The 18,651-nt window shown below is 35.8% G+C and overlaps 1 protein-coding gene across 1 annotated transcript in view; it reads left to right on the forward strand.

The window, feature by feature from the left end:
- Positions 1-3,795: 3,795 nt before the first annotated feature.
- The window catches only part of COPB1 (COPI coat complex subunit beta 1), a 34,709-nt gene continuing 19,853 nt past the window's right edge, over positions 3,796-18,651 (forward strand). Inside the window, exons 1-10 of the mRNA XM_061440731.1 lie at positions 3,796-3,922; positions 4,671-4,823; positions 8,319-8,548; positions 8,968-9,137; positions 10,840-10,954; positions 12,164-12,256; positions 13,966-14,103; positions 15,943-16,062; positions 17,430-17,537; positions 17,621-17,767. Coding sequence (XP_061296715.1) covers positions 4,733-4,823; positions 8,319-8,548; positions 8,968-9,137; positions 10,840-10,954; positions 12,164-12,256; positions 13,966-14,103; positions 15,943-16,062; positions 17,430-17,537; positions 17,621-17,767 — 1,212 coding nt within the window. The 5' untranslated portion in view covers positions 3,796-3,922; positions 4,671-4,732. The remainder of the gene's footprint in view (positions 3,923-4,670; positions 4,824-8,318; positions 8,549-8,967; positions 9,138-10,839; positions 10,955-12,163; positions 12,257-13,965; positions 14,104-15,942; positions 16,063-17,429; positions 17,538-17,620; positions 17,768-18,651) is intronic.

Here is an 18,651-nt window from a genome sequence, read left to right on the forward strand (position 1 = left end):
TGACTTTAGAACTTAAAATCCTCCCCACCCCAATAAGATTCAGTTCTATTTGTACAGAGTTCACTTTGATGCCTTTTCATGTTTTATCCAGTGTGTGATACTCAGTCATTCCATTTAGTCTGTTAAATAATAAAATTCTTAATAATATCTTCATAAAACCTATCACTTTGATATAAAGATAACATTTAATTCACTTTGAATTTATTCAGTTCAGTTCAGTCGCTCAGTCGTGTCCGACTCTTTGCAACCCCATGAATTTGCCCCAGGAGGCACTCCAGGCCTCCCTGTCCATCACCAACTCCCAGAGTTCACCCAAACTCATGTGCATAGAGTCGGTGATGCCATCCAGCCATCTCATCCTCTGTCGTCCCCTTCTCCTCCTGCCCCCCAATCCCTCCCAGCATCAGGGTCTTTTCCAATGAGTCAACTCTTTGCATGAGGTGGCCAAAGTATTGGAGTTTCAGTCTCAGCATCAGTCCTTCCAATGAACACCCAGGACTGGTCTCCTTTAGGATGGACTGCATATGTGCATCTTTGAAGAACTGGAATAGTTAAAAATAAGATGCAGTGAAGTAGGTAACATGATTCATCCCAGTTTTTTCAGTATTGAACCATTTTGTGATTTGGGGGACAAGTCCCTTTTCTCTAGGCCTTGATTTTCTAGACGTCTAAATTTTTCAATTCTTATATGACAGGTTCTTGCTCTCAATTTATAATTTAAAAAGTATTCAAAATGATATATGCTAGATAAAAAGAAGTCCCAAAACAAAGTGCATGTTATAACAAGTGAGGAAGAATTAGGCTCTATAAGATCCTGATACCTGTTAATAAACTCTGTATTTAATACACAATGGAATATTACTCAGCTATTAAAAAGAATGCATTTGAATCAGTTCTAGTGAGGTGGATGAAACTGGAGCCTATTATACAGAGTTAAGTAAGTCAGAAAGAAAAACACCAATACAGTATAATAATGCATATATGTGGAATTTAGAAAGATGGTAACAGTGACCCTATATGCGAGACAGCAAAAGTAACATAGATGTAAAGAACAGACTTTCGGACTCTGTGGGAGGTGAGGTTGGGATGATTTGAGAGAATAGCATTGAAACATGTATATTACCATATGTGAAACAGATCAGCAGTCCAGGTTGAATGCATGAGACAGGGCACTCAGGGCCGGTGCACTGGGATGACCCTGAGGGATGGGATGGGGAGGGAGGTGGGAGGGGGGTTCAGGATGGGGAACACATGTGCACTGCTGATTCATGTCAATGTATGGCAAAAACCACTACAATATTATAATTAGCCTCCAATTTAAGTTAATTTAAAAAATATATACAATAATGTATATACACTGGCAATGACAATTTTCAGTGCAGACTCAAACTGCTGAGCTTTTGTTACTGCTAAGTTTAGTTTTTAATGCCTTATGGGTCATTTCATGCTGATAGATTGCCACTTCTTGAGAAGTGGACTTGGAAACCAGATAACTGCATTTGTGAAAATTCCATATTAAAAATAAAGACAGAAATGGAATAACTTGTTGCACACATAGCTTGGGTTGATCTCAAGGGAATTAACCTTAAGTGAAAAACAAAGCCAAACTAAAAGGTTACATTGTGAAATGACAAAATTACATACATGGGGACCAGGTTAGTAGTATCCAGGGGTTAAGGAGGGAAGGGATAGTGACAAAAAGATGGTAGGAGGGAGCTTTGTAATGGAATTATTAGTGGTGATCATATGAATCTTAGCATGATATAATTGCCCAGAACTAAATACAGAATGAGTACACGTAAAACTGGTAAAATATGAATGAGGACTGAATTGTATCAGTGTCAGTTTCCTGGATTAGATATTGTACTATAGCTATACAAGATTTTTTTTTTTTTTTTTTTACAATTGAAAGAATCTAGGTGAAGAATATATGGGATCTCAAGAAAAATAGTTTTAATAAAATTAATAATGGGTTTGAGGAGCACATGGCTTTTGTGATATATTTTGGATTCTCAAAGAATTTACTTTTTGTCTGATGGTTCTAGAAAGAACAAACCTCAAAATATCTGGATTATGGATCAGATCAGATCAGATCAGTCGCTCAGTCGTGTCCGACTCTTTGCGACCCCATGAATCGCAGCACGCCAGGCCTCCCTGTCCATCACCAACTCCCGGAGTTCACTCAGACTCACGTCCATCAAGTCAGTGATGCCATCCAGCCATCTCATCCTCTGTCGTCCCCTTCTCCTCTTTCCCCCAATCCCTCCCAGCATCAGTCTTTTCCAATGAGTCAACTCTTCGCATGAGGTGGCCAAAGTACTCGAGTTTCAGCTTTAGCATCGTTCCTTCCAAAGAAATCCCAGGGCTGATCTCCTTCAGAATGGACTGGTTGGATATCCTTGCAGTCCAAGGGACTATCAAGAGTCTTCAACACCACAGTCAAAAGCATCAATTCTTTGGCACTCAGCCTTCTTCACAGTCCAACTCTCACATCCATACATGACCACAGGAAAAACCATATCCTTGACTAGACAAACCTTTGTTGGCAAAGTAATGTCTCTGCTTTTGAATATGCTGTCTAGGTTGGTCATAACTTTCCTTCCAAGGAGTAAGTGTCTTAATTTCATGGCTGCAGTCACCATCTGCAGTGATTCAGGAGCCCAGAAAAATAAAGTCTGACACTGTTTCCACTGTTTCCCCATTTATTTCCCATGAAGTGATGGGACCAGATGCCATGATCTTTGTTTTCTGAATTTTGAGCTTTAAGCCAACTTTTTCACTCTCCACTTTCACTTTCATCAAGAGGCTTTTGAGTTCCTCTTCACTTTCTGCCATAAGGGTGGTGTCATCTGCATATCTGAGGTTATTGATATTTCTCCCGGCAATCTTGATTCCAGCTTGTGTTTCTTCCAGTCCATAGAGAGGCACTGTTTGTGTTCTATCTCCCGGAGGTGAGCTTGTTTATGTCAGGTTCTGTCAGGTCTTTGTATTCACAGTATTTTGCGTAAGGCCTCAAAGAAGTTTTTATTATTAATGATTGGTCGGAAAATCCTCTTTGGGGGATGGGGGGAGGTGGGAAGGGTGAGGATGTGGAACCTTAAATGTGCAAAATCGGAGGTACTATGGCTGATTGTAGCTGTAACAATTAGGTCTTTGGAAACAGGTAAAATCCTTTAAAACAGTGACTGTCAATCTCCCTTTATGCATAAAAAAATTTAATCTAGATTCTTCTAAAGGATCATGAAAGGGACCTTTACTAAACAAAGACCAGAAATCATAACCAGTGCGACTTTGATGTTCAAGGAACTCCAGCCTAACTGCAGAGGCAGAGGCGTTAAGAACTGAAACGGATCTTCATACAATCTAGTGTCTTTTGGAAGAACTTAAGTTACTTCCTCAAATTGTATTTAGTTACTTTCCAAGTTTATTCGTGGGTGAGTTAGAAAGGGGATTCCAGTTCCCAGGATAGCATTCTTTCCCACTAGGCCGTCAGTCCTATAAAATGTTCTTGAGTCCAAGCACTCCCTGTCCTACACTGGCTGCTGTGGAGTTTCTGGCTGAAAATACAATTTCTAAGTAGTGTTTAAATGACCTCAACGCCTAATTCAGGCTTGCAGGGAAAACTTAGCTTGTGTTTCCAGTCTCCTCTTCCGCCTAAAGCAGCCGACGCTAAGAAAACAGGAAGAGACTTTTAAAGTTCGGAACTAGAAATGCTTGCGACGCACTCGGAACGCGCAGGCGCAGGACGGAGAGGGCTTGTCCTCTCTGAGTTGCCGTAGGGGCTAGGTGGCTGCGGCCTGGGTCGGCTCCCCACCCCCTTCCACGTCAGCGGAGGACTCTGCGGATCCGCCGCCGCTGCTGCGGGTTGGAGCCGGAGTCTACGGTTCCGCTGTTGCCCCAGCTGCTGCCCCTCGGAGTCAGGTAACGGCCTACAAGCCCCCTCATCTTGGAGGCGCTCCCTGGGCTGGGCAAAGTTGGAGGAACTGGACTCTAGCGGGGAGATTCGGAAGGGGAGCGACTAGGCCGCTAGCGTCCGGGCCTGGCGAAGTGGAGTGCAGGGCTGGGAAGCTCTGAGCGGGCCGCCCCATCCTGGCCTGCCTACTGGCCCGGGGTCTTCTCCCTCCCAGGCCCCTGGGGCTCGCCATTCCCGGCCGGGGCTTCCTTTGCTGGAGGGAAGGAACGGGGAAGGGACGTGGGGGTGCAGAGCACCAGTTGAGGGACTCCTGGTCCACAGAGTCGGGTCGCATGGGTGAACGTATTAAAGCGCTGTAAGGGTTTTAAGCAGAGTAGTTTTGTCCGGGCTCTTTTTAACTTGAGAAGTTCCGATTGTGTATTATGTTTAAAAATCACTTTTATATAGTGATGGGGTGGGGCTGGGGGACTTGTCACTGTATTGTGGGCTTTAATTCTGCAGTACAGCTTTCTAGACTCTGGGCGGGGTTGTGGGGTGGGAGATAATGTAACTTAGGCTAAGGCTGACAAGTGTGTGTTTTAATACATCAGGATTTATTTCTATGCAAAGTAATATAGATTGACTCTCCCCGTCTAATGCTGTAAAATTCATAAGCTAAGCTGAATGAACTTTAGACAGAAAAGATCACTATAGTTACTGGTTTTGTTTTTATTTTGTTTTATCAGTTGTAATATATTTATATTTCTTTTTCTAGGTTTTTTTTTTTTGGCATCTGTTATCTTTAAATCTTGTATCGAGAGTAGGCTGTAACCGGGAACCATGACGGCTGCGGAGAACGTCTGCTATACGTTAATTAACGTGCCAATGGATTCAGAACCACCGTCTGAAATTAGCTTAAAAAATGATCTAGGTAAATGTTGGTAATATTTTGAAAATGAAAGTAAAAAGTTCACTTGCATTTCAAGTTCCTTTATAATTAGAAATACTTTTTTTTTTTTTAAAGATCTCTTCAATAAAACTTTGTCTTGCTAAAAATGAAAATTTGTTACTTTAGGCGTGCAGTATTGGTTTTTGGAAATAAAAGAACATCTCAGCTTAGCTTATATCATGGTGCTGATACTGCTGCTGCTAAGCTGCTTCAGTTGGTTGTGTCCGATTATGTGCGACCCCATAGACGGCAGCCTACCAGCCTCCCCTGTCCCTGGGATTCTCCAGGCAAGAACACTGGAGTGGGTGCCATTGCCTTCTCCGTAGATCATGGTGGGCTATATCAGCTAAATACATGTAGTGGTTTAGTTTTTAGCTATTCCTTAAGATAACATAGTGGCTTGTTTAAATGTAGCCGACAGTTCTCTGTAGATAACAGATTGAGAGTGTGTATTAGAATGTTTTAATTTCCATGTGCACTTAGCTTCATATTATGTGGCTTGTTCTTTTTGTTTTACTGCCTGTTGAACAAATGAAGTCAACACTGGAACATATATATGTTTTCTCAGAAACACTTAAGCTTTTGATTTTTAAAGCATTTATGCAAAGAAAGCAAAAACGTTATTTCTGAATGTTAAAAGTGTGTACTGTATTTCCTTTTTGTGAGTGATTCTGTCAAAAATTTTTTAAAGTAATGCACATTCCAAGATAATAATTCTTGCTTAATTGAACTAATAAAAATAAGTTTTACTTAAACTGATAACTACCGTTTAAAACAGACTAGAGGGAAAATTATGCTTCAAATCTTGATAGTGTCTTTTAGAAGATAATTTACAGGTTGAAAGGAGATGATATTTTAGTTGCATGTTCCTGCTTTTAATCAGCAGTAATGGAATACCTTGTGATTTTAGGTTACATAATATTCGGTTTCTATTGAGGCCTATTTCTAGAGAAGGAAAAATAAATATTTTTTTATGGCATTTAAGCTGATCTTCGTTTACAAAAGCCACACATACTGTATTTCCTTTTTTCCCCTATATTCATGTAAGAGAGTAGAATGGAATAAAAATTGAATAAACTTTCATTACTTTTTTTTTCTAATTTCAAAATCTTCAAATTTTCATAATTTAAAGGTTTTTCACTTTTAAACCCCCAAATACTTAAGTTTATTGGTGGATGATAAGGTAAAGGACAAACTTGTCCTTAACTGTAAAAATACTCTTTTCTTAACTATACTTCACCTACCAAGTAAATAAATAAGTAGTGTTGAATTTTACGTTTATTTTTTACTGAATTTCAATGGAGTTGAGATGAAAAGATTTAGAAATAGTTTTCAGTTTGAATAACAAATAGTTTTGTTTGGTGAAACACTGATATGCTTTAATTTCACTTTACCTTTGATCACTGGATATGAGCCCTGATGACTCTACATTTCCTGGAGTATATTTTGGTGAATTAAATTGATATTTAAAACTCTGTTTTTCATAAAAGAGGAGAAGCTTTGAAAATTTTGAGGATGTGAAAAGAAGCATTCTTCACCTCAATTTGAATTGTTATAATAAATGGAAATAAGGATTGGGGAACTTGAAATAAATGGTGTTGATTTTTTTCAAGTTTACTAATAAACTTACTTTTAAAACTTTTAAACCTTTAGTTACAAATGGATTTTTCAGGATTTTCCCTGGTAGTCCAGTGGCTAAGATTGCATGCTCACAATGCAGAGGGGGCTGGGTTTGATCCCTGATCAGGGGACTAGATCCCATGCTGCAACTAAGAGTTCACATGCTGCAACTAAGACTCAGAGCAGCCAAATGAATAAATACATAGTAAAAAAAAAAAAGAAAAAACTGAAGGTATGCCCAGATTAATGCTTAACTTCATCCTTTTACATTTGTTCATTTCTTGATTTGATATGGCACACAGTTTTTTGTGTTTTTTTTCCCATGTGTAGCAGGAGATATAATACTGTGAAGCATGGAGAGATGCATAAGAAGTTAGTCTGTTTTAAACAAAAATATTGACACTTATAAGGCTTCCCTGGTGGCTCAGATGGTGAAGAATCTGCCTGCAATATGGGAAACCTGGCTTTTAATTCCTGGATCAGGAAGATCCCCTAGAAAAGGGAATGGCAACCCATGCCAATATTCTTGCTTGGAGAATTCTATGGACACAGGAGCCTGGCAAGCTGCCATGCATGGGGCTGCAAAGAGTTGGGCAGTCGGGCACAACTGAGCATAACACTTTTTCACTTCACATTGACACTTACGGTATAACTTTGTCAGTAACCCTCACTGTGTTCGATTCTTTTAAAGACATTATTTGTTTATTTTTGGTTGCACTGGGTCTTCGTTGCTTAGGCTTTCTATGGCTGTGGGGAGGTTGGGATGGCGGCTGCTCTTGGTTGCTGTGTGCTGGCTTTTCCCTATAGTGGCTTCTCTTGACAAGCATGGACTCTAGCCACACTGGCTTCAGTAGTTGTGGCTCACAAGCCCTAGAACTTGGGCTCAGAAGTTGTGGCTCAGGCTTAGTTGCTCTGAGACTTGTGGAATCTTCCTGGACCAGGGTTCGAACCCGTGTCCCCTGCATTGGCAGGTGAATTCTTATCCATTATACCATGGGGGAGTCCTGTGTTGCATTTTTAATGCATACCTTAAATTCATCAGTATTCAGTATATTGTCTCTTACGTTTCTGCCTTCAAATTTTGGATCCAGAAGATTTTAACCATAAATTCTTCAGTATGCAATAATGATGTGAAATTATAGATTGTTTTGCATAACATAGAGCACTTATTTTTAGGTTAAGTAACAGTAAACTAACATCTTAAATGTGTCATCCTTAATAATAAATAATGGTTGCTGATCCAGTACATTTTAACTTTCCTCCAATTTTTTAGGTAATTTCTCAAAGATTCTGAAGTTTTATAATCTGTAGAAATATGAGATTTTGGAATTAATCTAGTGTGTTAATTCCCAACTTTTCCGAGTTTGAGGTTCTTCCTAATGTTAAAAAAGGTCACTTATCCCCATCCCCACCCTTCATAATAGTGACTGTAACTTTGGTTTAGAAAATAGGTACTGACTAAAAGCTACTTTGAATTCCAAAGCACATAATGTATCTGTTTACATTTTGAAAAATAGCTACAGGTGTGTTTGAGATACACATTTTTTGGTACACCTATAGATTCATGGCTTCCACATTAACTCCATTGGTTTGGGGTCAAAGATCTAATCCAGTGCTTTTCTATTATATGTAAAGAATCATGAGGTTCAGAGATAAATGACTATAAAATCATACAGCTTGTTTTTGGCAGAGCCAGGTGGAAAACCCTTGTCACTTGGGTTGGTACCTTTATTACTATTGCTGCTGATAAAGTGAGAACATATTTTATTTTGTTAATTGCTTTTAAAATTATCTGAGGAATTTTCTTTTAAAATAATTGTGCTTTTAAAAAAATGTTGGTTTTTTTTTTTTAATCAGAAAAAGGAGATGTGAAGTCAAAGACTGAAGCTTTGAAGAAAGTAATCATTATGATTCTGAATGGTGAAAAACTTCCTGGACTTCTGATGACCATCATTCGTTTTGTGCTACCTCTTCAGGATCATACCATCAAAAAATTACTTCTGGTATTTTGGGAAATTGTTCCTAAAACAACTCCAGATGGGAGGCTTTTACATGAAATGATCCTTGTTTGTGATGCATATAGAAAGGTAAACCAAACCGTAATTATTTCCAAATATTGCTTTGATTTTTAAATAATTGTAAAGTTGGTGGTGTGGGCTCTGTTTTAATTTTTGAAATTAAATCTCAGAAATGTAAGTTTTAGATTTGAAGCAGAAGTTGTAAAAAGTTATTGTGAAAAGTTTTATTGTTGCTTTTTTCCAGTTACTGTCCATGCATTTTTATGTGTTATTAATAAAAAACAGCGACACATAGAATATAAGACATTGATGTGATAAGTAAAAATTGCTTTAATCTATAGGAGTCTGGTGGAAATTGTATAATAATCTAGGTGTTTGTCCTGAAACCTACTTCCTAATTTTTTTTTTATTGAAAAATTTTGTATTTAAATGTTGTGGTTTTTTGTAAAATACTGGACTCAGCATTTCATATTTGATTTTTATATCAGGATCTTCAGCATCCTAATGAATTTATTCGAGGATCTACTCTTCGTTTTCTTTGCAAGTTGAAAGAGGCAGAATTACTGGAACCTTTAATGCCAGCTATCCGTGCTTGTTTGGAGCATCGACACAGCTATGTTAGAAGAAATGCTGTTTTGGCCATCTATACTATCTATAGGTAAACAAAGGTCCTCCTTTGGCTTACTTCTATATGGACTGTTTAGTCTTTCAGACCAGAAGAAGTTTCAGAGTGGTTCCTTACAGATTTTATGTACCTTGCAAATATGTTTTGATTAGCCTGAACATTTTTCCTTATTATCATTAAGTTGTTAACATTGAAAAGTCAAAAAGATCTGGCAACACCAGGTCCTGGTTTCTGCATGACAGTAATCTGCTGGAAGTGAATGGCAGGGGCCCCGTTTAAACAGGTTGTATGCTGTCCAGTTTACGTCTCTACCTGTCTTTCTCAATTTTAGTACTCCAACCCAAGCTAATTAATTTATTGACTTGCTTAGCCCATAACTTTGAGGTTTTGACCTTATTTTAGAATTCTCTTTTTGTGGGATGTGGGTCTTGTCTTTTTATACTTAGAGGCCTTAAGGAGGAAACCTTTTAATAGGAAGTGTTGCAGTTCTCAACTGATTCCTGTTCTTAGAAAACTGAAAATTTTGGACTTTAAAAAGCAGTTCTAAAAAGGCAGTTTTAAAGTTTGAACTTTAAAAGAGTGAGTTAGTAGGTTGGAATGCTTGGTTTTTACAGTCACTGGTGTCAGTCTATTTACAATTAGGATGTAATTTATATAAACATCTTTGTACTTTAATAGTCAATAATTTAGTAATTTCACAGTTCTTTCACTGTTATATTGGACTTTGCTATCTGTTCAGGAAGGTGGTAGTCTGGTTAATAATGTACAGTTCTTTGAAAGTTATCATTACAGATTACACAGATTTCAGAATTTAAACTTACAGTACACACACAAAAATTATAATGTTTATAGGACAACTGGAAATTTGAACAGTCTATATGATGATAGTAAGAAATTATTAGTTTTTACTACTTGATAATGTTAGTTTAAAAAGAAAGTTCTTAATTTTAGAGAAGCATACTGATACATTTACAGAAGAAATGTTAAGTGGTCTGGGATTTGTTTCAGAATAATATGGGAGGAGAGGAAGTGAGACATAAGTGAAACCAAAATGATTATGAATTAATTATTGTTAAAGTTAAGGGGAAAAAAAAGCTAGGGGATGGTTTTTATTAAGCAGGTGTTCATTGTTCTGTATACTACAAACACTTCTAAGTTTTCAAAGTAAAAAGTAGATAAATACAGTGCATAAATAATAAAATAGAAGGGACTATTTCTTCTCCAATAATTCTTTTTTTTTTTTTAATATTTTAAAAAATTTGTATGGCTGCATGGGAGCTTAGCTGCAGCATGTGGAATCTTTAGTTGTAGCATGTGGGATCTAGCTCCCTGACCTGGGATTGAACACTGGCCCCCCTCCATTGCAAGCACAGAGTCTTAGCCACTGGGCCACCAGAGAAGTCCCTCCAATAATCCTTAATGTAGGATCTTTCAGTACCTCAAGGTTGTCATTATGAGCATCAATATTATAGCCCTAAAGTATATGAAAGAGAATTATTAGAGCTGTCCAGTTGATAGATAGCATGTTGAATAAATCAGCTTTCTCTAATTTGAACTAAAAAACAATTCGATAAATAGATGAAGATATAAATTTCTGATTCATCCTCACAATTTTCTAATTGATTTAAAGTTTAAAAAAGCAAAACAATTAATAGTGGTATAAGGTTTGATAAAGGTTAATTTTGGTAGAGTCCAGAGAGTTACTAAATATGAATATTACCTGTTTTATTTGAAGAAACTTTGAACATCTTATACCGGATGCTCCTGAATTGATCCATGATTTCCTGGTGAATGAGAAGGATGCAAGTTGCAAAAGAAATGCATTTATGATGCTAATTCATGCAGATCAGGTGAAGTACTTTTTAAAAAATACTTTTATGACTATTTAAATGAGAATTAAAGATATTACAGACACAAGTTTTTAGTAATTTTGTTTGTAGTACATATGATTTGTATTATTTTGATTTTTTTAGATTTTTGAATTTAATTTATATAAAAACAGAGTTTAAAAAATTCGTTTTGTGGTATATTGCTTATGTATGTGTTCTTTTCTTTTTTTAAGTAAACACCAGACAGACATTTTTAATAACAGCCATTTTACAGTTCTTCCGGATTGAAATTATTGTTGCCATATGCTTTGGCACCCAGGTTTGGGGCTTTATTTTTCCTTCTGTTGGTAAAGATCTAAAATTGTTTAATAGAGAAAAACAGAAGTTCTTTATAGGGTCTGTCCTGAGCCATAGCTTTGAAAGAGGGTGGACTTCAATGTAGATGTATGTTTTTGTTAGGCTTTTCAAACTTCGTAAGTAAATGTCAGCCCTATATCCAGCTCTGCTGGTAATTAAAGTTTATTCTTCTGCTGCTTAGCAGAGATTCTGCACACATTGGTGGCATTTAATCTTGGAACTTTTGCCATCCAGTATTTATTATCAAAATATGCATGAAGACTGAAAAATAATGGACTCTATCCATTCTTCTGAAATCTAGATGCTATCATTTTATCTTTGTAAACAAGATTATAAGAATGCTGCTTATTTGGGCCACAGAGTTTTGTCCTTTTGTACAGTGGTTTTATTGACCTGTGTGTTTGGTATTATGCTATTTACCTACATAATTAGAATTTGAATAAAATTTATTGATACTTTTACTGTAGAGATGTTGATGAGACCATAGGTATGTTCTCTATGTTACATAGTAAGGGTGTGAGAATCAGATTTTTATTTTAGGTCTCAGAAATAGGAATAACTGTACTCATAGGCAATTGGTTTGTTTAGGTTGTGTAGATACCCCGAATCAGGTAATACATAGTGTTTTTCTCCTTAGTTTTGCTGCTATAAAATTCTTGACGCTAGATTTGTGGCCCATTTCTATTAATAGAAAATGTATTTGACTTTGTATCTTTTATTTATGTGTTAACCGTTATTTTTTTCCTTCAATTAATTTTTCTTTGCCCTGATTTCCTCATTTATTTTAGGTTTAGTTGTGTATGTTTTTTAAAGTTCTTTAAGTCCTTTTATTGAATGAGGTTGAGTTTGATAAATATATTCTTAATTTTTCAGGATCGAGCTTTGGATTACCTAAGTACTTGTATTGATCAAGTTCAGACATTTGGAGATATTCTTCAGTTGGTTATTGTTGAACTAATTTATAAGGTAAAACTAATCTATAATGGGTAAAATTAAGAGTTTGAGATAAGGTTAAACAATCTTGAGGGCACAACTTAATTGATGGGGTAACATGTTTTAACAGTAGAAATATTTTGCAGCATGGCCTATTAAAGTCTTCCCTACCCCCTTTGGTTTGTCATATTTTCCAAATTCTTCCATTCTTTCTAAATCTCCATAAAGAATTCTGGAAAAATTCACGGTTTGACCCAATACATATGTGAAGAAATTGTGGTGTACTGCTCAGTCACTGAATTGACTGTGAATTAGGCTTTGAACTAAAAGTCAAGATCTTTTTTTGAATACATACCCAACTACTTTGGAAATCTAAAGACAAACGGAAAAAAATCTTAAATATATTTTTGTTCCTTGTTTGTAAAAGAGAATAGAAAGATTTTAAATATGTTAATATGACATTTTATGCCATTGACTCACAGGAATTTTAAAACTTGATCAGAGATTTGGGTTTTAAAATGAAGTACTTTATTGACAACATTTTAATTCAATATATCCTTCAAAAAATCGATTGTATCTTAATATTCTGAGAAAATAAAAGATGCAGTAACATCCAGTTTTACTATTAATACCATTGGAGGCCAACAAAAATATATGTTAGGAATGACTTTTATTGCATAGAATGGCATGGACATAATACATAGCGGACCCTGCTAACTCATTACATCCTCTTTGCTTCTGCAGGAAAGAGGCCTCTTTCAACACAGGGTATCCAGTCATTTTGAATTGACATTTAAGATGAAGCCAGAACTATGAATATTACATATGTAAATATATAAATGTAATTCATCTGTATGGTTTAGGGATGCCCCTAAGATTCTCCAAAGTAGGAGTTCTCTGCTGTCCAATGACTTCTTTGTCTAGTAGGGTCCAGGTTATAGTAAGAGGAAAGAGGTTTTGAGTCTTAGTGGAGTAATAGAGATTTGACTGTGTACATTTTAGAAAAATCTAACAAATGCTAACTTCAAAAGAGAAAAAATAAGAAATATTTACTTCACAGGTAAAAGTATTAAGATACATTTAGAATGGAATAGAAAATGTTAATTGTCTTCTCAACATTGAATATGGTCCCAAATAATAAGTGCGATAGTAGTACTTGAAAAAGAAGTGCTCTTGCTTTATTAAAAAGCTAGTATTTTTCTATTATTATCTATTGAAATTCATATAATACATCATGTTTACCTTTTTGATGTGACATCCAGAATAGAAATGTAGGACCAAATTTAATACCTGTTACAGTATGCATGTTAGTTACTTGGTTAATGTCTTGTGTATAGTGTGCATGTCTTTAATTATAAGCCATCTGAAAATCTCTTATGAAAAAGTGGAAATATAAATTATTATTGAATGAATGAGTAGCTGTAACAGTTGGTTATTTGAAGTAAAATCTATTTCTTCCTGAAATTACCAGTGTTGTATCACGGTGTCTCATCCTGCATTGGCAGACATCTCTTAGCTTTCAAATGAAGAAAACTATGGCAACCCACTCCAGTGTTCCTGCCTGGAAAATCCCAGGGACGGGGAAGTCTGGTGAGCTGCTGTCTATGGGGTCGCACAGAGTCGGACACGACTGAAGCGACTTAGCAGCAGCAGCATATCCCATAAGCTGACATCTGTCTTTAAGAATGTGTTTGAAAGCACGTGTTCCTGAATTCAGTTGAAACCTGTGTTTTCTTCTCCAGGTCTGTCATGCTAATCCATCAGAAAGGGCTCGTTTCATTCGCTGCATCTATAACTTACTACAGTCATCTAGCCCTGCTGTGAAATACGAAGCTGCTGGAACATTAGTAACACTCTCTAGTGCACCTACTGCCATCAAGGTCCTGTCCTTTTTTGTGTGTCTGTGTGCCAGTTAGACGATAGATATGCTGTCTTCTCACTTTTGATTTAGCGACGTTACAATCAACTACAAATTTTAGAAAATTCTTTGATTTCCAATGTAGTCCAACCTTCTTTTCTTACTTTTTGCTTTCGTATGTATATAAAAAGTAAAAGTGACAGAATAGCAGTATTTTTAGTTTCTGGAGCCTGAAACTGGTATTTTAAGATCTCCACCCTATACTTCAGTCACATTAAGAACTAGATCTGGGGAAATCGATGCTGAATCCTAAATGACAGACCCTAAAAAGGTTCCAGTGAATGTTTTCAATAATGAAATATTTTAATGTACTCTCTCAAGACTATGTGAGGAACCCTACTCTATTCATAGAATGAATTATTGTAAAAACCCAGATTGTACAAATAGGGGAATTTAGTGCTTTTACCACCAATACTTAAAAAATTCTTTTTAATGTATTATTTTGAAATAATTTTAAACTTACAGAAAAGTTGCAAAAATAGGTCAAAGTTCCCGTTACCCTTCACCCAGCTTCCCATGATGTTCATGTCTTGCATAACAATTGTGTAGTTGTCAAAATTAAAATTACCATTGGAACAATATTGTTAACTAAACTATAGACTTTATTCAAATTTCACCAGTTATCCTACTAAAGTTCATTCTGTGTCCCAGAATTCAGTCCAGGATCCCATGTAACACTAAGTTATCATGTGTTACTGTCCTCCAGTCTGTGACAGTTCCTCAGCCTTTCCTTGTTTTTCATGACATTGATACTTTTGAAGAGTACTGGGTCAGTTTGTTTGTAAAATATCTCTTAATTTTGGTTTGTCTGGCATTTTCTCCTCATTAGTTTAATGTGCAAATATTTTAGGGAAATACCACAGAAGTGGTACACCATTCTCAGTGTATCCTATCCTACATGATACTGATATACCTTATTACTGGTGATGTTAACCTTGATCATTCGATTAAGGTGGTCTCTGTCAGGTTTCTCTACTGTTGACTTATGATTTTTCCTTTTGTAATCAATAAATATCTTGAGAACATACTTAGAAACTGTGCAAATATCCTATTTCTCCTCAGACTTATACCCAACTAGTTTTAGCACATATCAGTAGATCTTTTCTACAGCAGTTTCTATTATATTCTAATGGTGATTTTTTGTTAGCCTCATTCTACACTTATTATTTGGAGTTCTGCAGGGAGGAGCTGTCCATTCTCCTTCATCCCTTCTTCCCTCCCTCGCTGTCTCCTTTCCTTCTTTCCTTCCTTTTCTTCTTTATATCAGTATGGATGTTTTATTCTATGGATTATAATCTAATATTATTATTTTGTTGATCAAATTGTCCTAGCTTTAGTCATTAGGAGCTCTTTCAGATTTCTTTGTCCTTTGCTTTTAATGACTCAGAGCCATCTTTATATTCTTGATTTTTTCTGTTCTATAATGCAAGTGGGTTAGAGTTTGTACCTAAACTAAAAGTTGCTCAGTAGTTAAACTGTTTGGGATTCTCTATCTGCTTTTTTCTGCCTTATTCCTTAGGTTCAGCCCTTAATTTTTGGCTGTTAATGAGGGTTCCTACCTGTAACAGCCTCTTCTCATCCTTTTAATTTGTGATGCTTCCAATTTTTTGTAATTTAAAAAAATAATGAAATTTGTTAGAACTTGGGTAGTAGAGGGACACATTCCTCTGAGAAAAATGCATAAATTTTCAGTGCAGGATAGTGAATGTATTTTGGCTTCTTGGAGGCTTTACTTATTTTCAGATTCTATGTTTAAGATAGATGAATGTGTTCTTAAAATGTATTTCTTTTTTTTACATAGGCTGCTGCTCAGTGTTACATTGATTTAATTATTAAGGAGAGTGACAACAATGTAAAGCTTATAGTTCTAGATCGATTGATAGAATTAAAAGAACATCCTGCTCATGAACGAGTACTACAGGTAAATATTTTTGAAACAGAGAAATCCTAAATAGAATCTTCTTGCAAATTGAAATAATTCCCAATACTTTTCATCTTGGTTAGCTTAAATGCTTGGAGATTTTGGCAGTTTAAATTTTGGTCAACTAAGGTATAACTCTTGAAGCAGCGTAGCCTTTTGTGGTATTGTCTTTGTTATTAAAAGGAATTTCTAACATGAATTAATGTGTTACCTTTTATCTTTTCTATTTGTACTGCACTTGGTGTTCTTACCAGTAGAGATATATTTGTTTTAGTTTTAATTTACGTTTTTTGCAAAGTAATTAACACCAACTGAGAATGAAAGATGATTAGATTCTAGAAAATTATCAATATACCTGTTTCATCTGTGACAATGATTATTGTAAAACTAAAGCCCCATGATAAAAATAAAGCTACATTCAATGCTGATCCTGGATCAGAGTAACAACAAAAACATTTTCTAAAAGGACATTATTGGGACAGTTGGAGAAATGTGAATGCAAACTCTGTATTAGTTAATAGTATCGTTAATCAGTGTTAAGTTCTCTAAATTTTATAATTGTGTTATATACGAAATTTTTCTTATTCTTGGGTATACAGTGAAACGTTTAGGAGTATAGAGAATAAGACACAGCAAATGTGAGCTATTAACTACTGGTATGTATAAGTGAAGGTTATAGAGGAGTTTATCCTTAAAAATTTTAGAACATTTTTATCAGAATTTTTTAAAAATATAAAGTTTTAAAGAAGTGAAATATTTTGTTTTGCTATATTTAAAAATATTTGCTATAGAATTTTAAGTATCCTTCTTTAAAATATTAGTTTCCTACAGAGCCAAAATAACATTACCGCACTTAACAAAATTGTTAATGAATCATCCAATTTTCCCAGATATTCTTAAAACACCCTTTTCGTTTGATTTTTCCTATTTATAGCCATACATCACACTTGGTTGTGATGTATGTAATTGTCATGTGTGGTTCCTTAAGTCTCTTAATTTGAGCAGTATCGTTTTTTCAGAACACTGACTTGTTCGAGAGACTCCTTCTGGATGTATCTGGTTACTTTTTTCGGTGTCATTTAGCTGGTTGCTCTGACTTCTGTATTTCCTATAAACTGCACGTTTGAGCTAAAGCTTGACAGAGTCAGAGTAAACGTGTTCAGTTTGAATGCATCATATGTGATATTACATACTTCATGTTGCCTTACATCAGGCAACTCAAATTATCTGTTTTGTCCAACAGTAGTGGTTTTATTATTGATCATAGAATTAAGGTCATGATAGAACCCTCTATTCTACAGTTAAGATTTTCTTCTTGTGACCAGAAATACTGATATTAATTCTAGATTATTTCTGTTCTTTTTTAGGATCTGGTTATGGACATCCTAAGAGTTTTGAGCACACCAGACTTAGAAGTACGCAAGAAGACCCTGCAGTTAGCACTGGATCTTGTCTCCTCTAGGAATGTTGAAGAGGTAAAACAAAATTCTGACAGCACTTTGTAAGCCATGAAGCCAAACATGATGTCATTCTCACTTATTTTTGCTTTGTTCTACAGCTGGTTATTGTCCTTAAGAAGGAAGTAATTAAAACAAATAATGTGTCAGAGCATGAAGATACTGACAAATACAGACAACTCCTTGTGCGAACATTGCATTCCTGTTCTGTCCGATTTCCAGATATGGCTGCAAATGTTATTCCTGTGGTATGTAATTTCAGTGATCTCAATTTTGAAATTCTCTAAAAATAAGAATTAGGAAATTTTAGTTATTTGACAGTTAAATTCTAGAAATCTCAGCTTTTTATAATCACTAAATCTCATGGTCAGAAGAGATCTTTATGTCTGCTACTAAGCTCAAAAGGATAAGAACTCTGACTTCTTTCTCTCACATCTTCACTGAAAAAACAACAACAAAAAATAATGACAAATATACCTCCATATACTATTATAACTAATGTTTGTTGGTGGTGGTTTAGTTGGTAAGTCGTGTCCGACTCTTGTGACCCCATGGACTGTCTGCCAGGTTCCTTTGTCTATGGGATTCTCCAGGCAAGAGTACTGAAGTGGGTTGCTGTTTCCTTCTCAGGGGATCTTCCCAATCCAGGGATCGTACCCAGGTCTCCTGCCTTGTAGGCAGATTCTTTACCAACTGAGCTATGAGTGAAGCCCTTAATGTTTGTTACTATTACCTATAGTAAAATATTCTGTGTATATAAATCAATCAGTAGGGCAAATAAGTTTCTTTCAGATAATCAATTAAGATAATCTCTTAAATTTGAAGGATTTAGAGGAAAAATTAGCATACCAACAATGTTTTTCTTTCTGTCATTGTCAGACAAATGAGGTATGTTATTGTAATTTGAAATTTTGACTTTGAGTTCTGAATTTTCTCTAAAGTGATTTTACTTTTAGTTACAACTTTGTGTGTCTGCAGTTAATTTATTTTGAATTGTGGATTTCCAGCTTCAGTTTTTGTTTTTTTGGTTATGCTGGGCCTTCGTTGCTGCACATGGGCTTTCTCTAGTTGCAGCGAGCAGGGGCTACTCTAGTCGTCGTGTGTGGGCTTCTCATTGCAGTGGCTTCTCTTG

This window comes from Bos javanicus, chromosome 15, assembly GCF_032452875.1.
Source record: "Bos javanicus breed banteng chromosome 15, ARS-OSU_banteng_1.0, whole genome shotgun sequence".
Classification (NCBI taxonomy): Eukaryota; Metazoa; Chordata; class Mammalia; order Artiodactyla; family Bovidae; genus Bos; species Bos javanicus.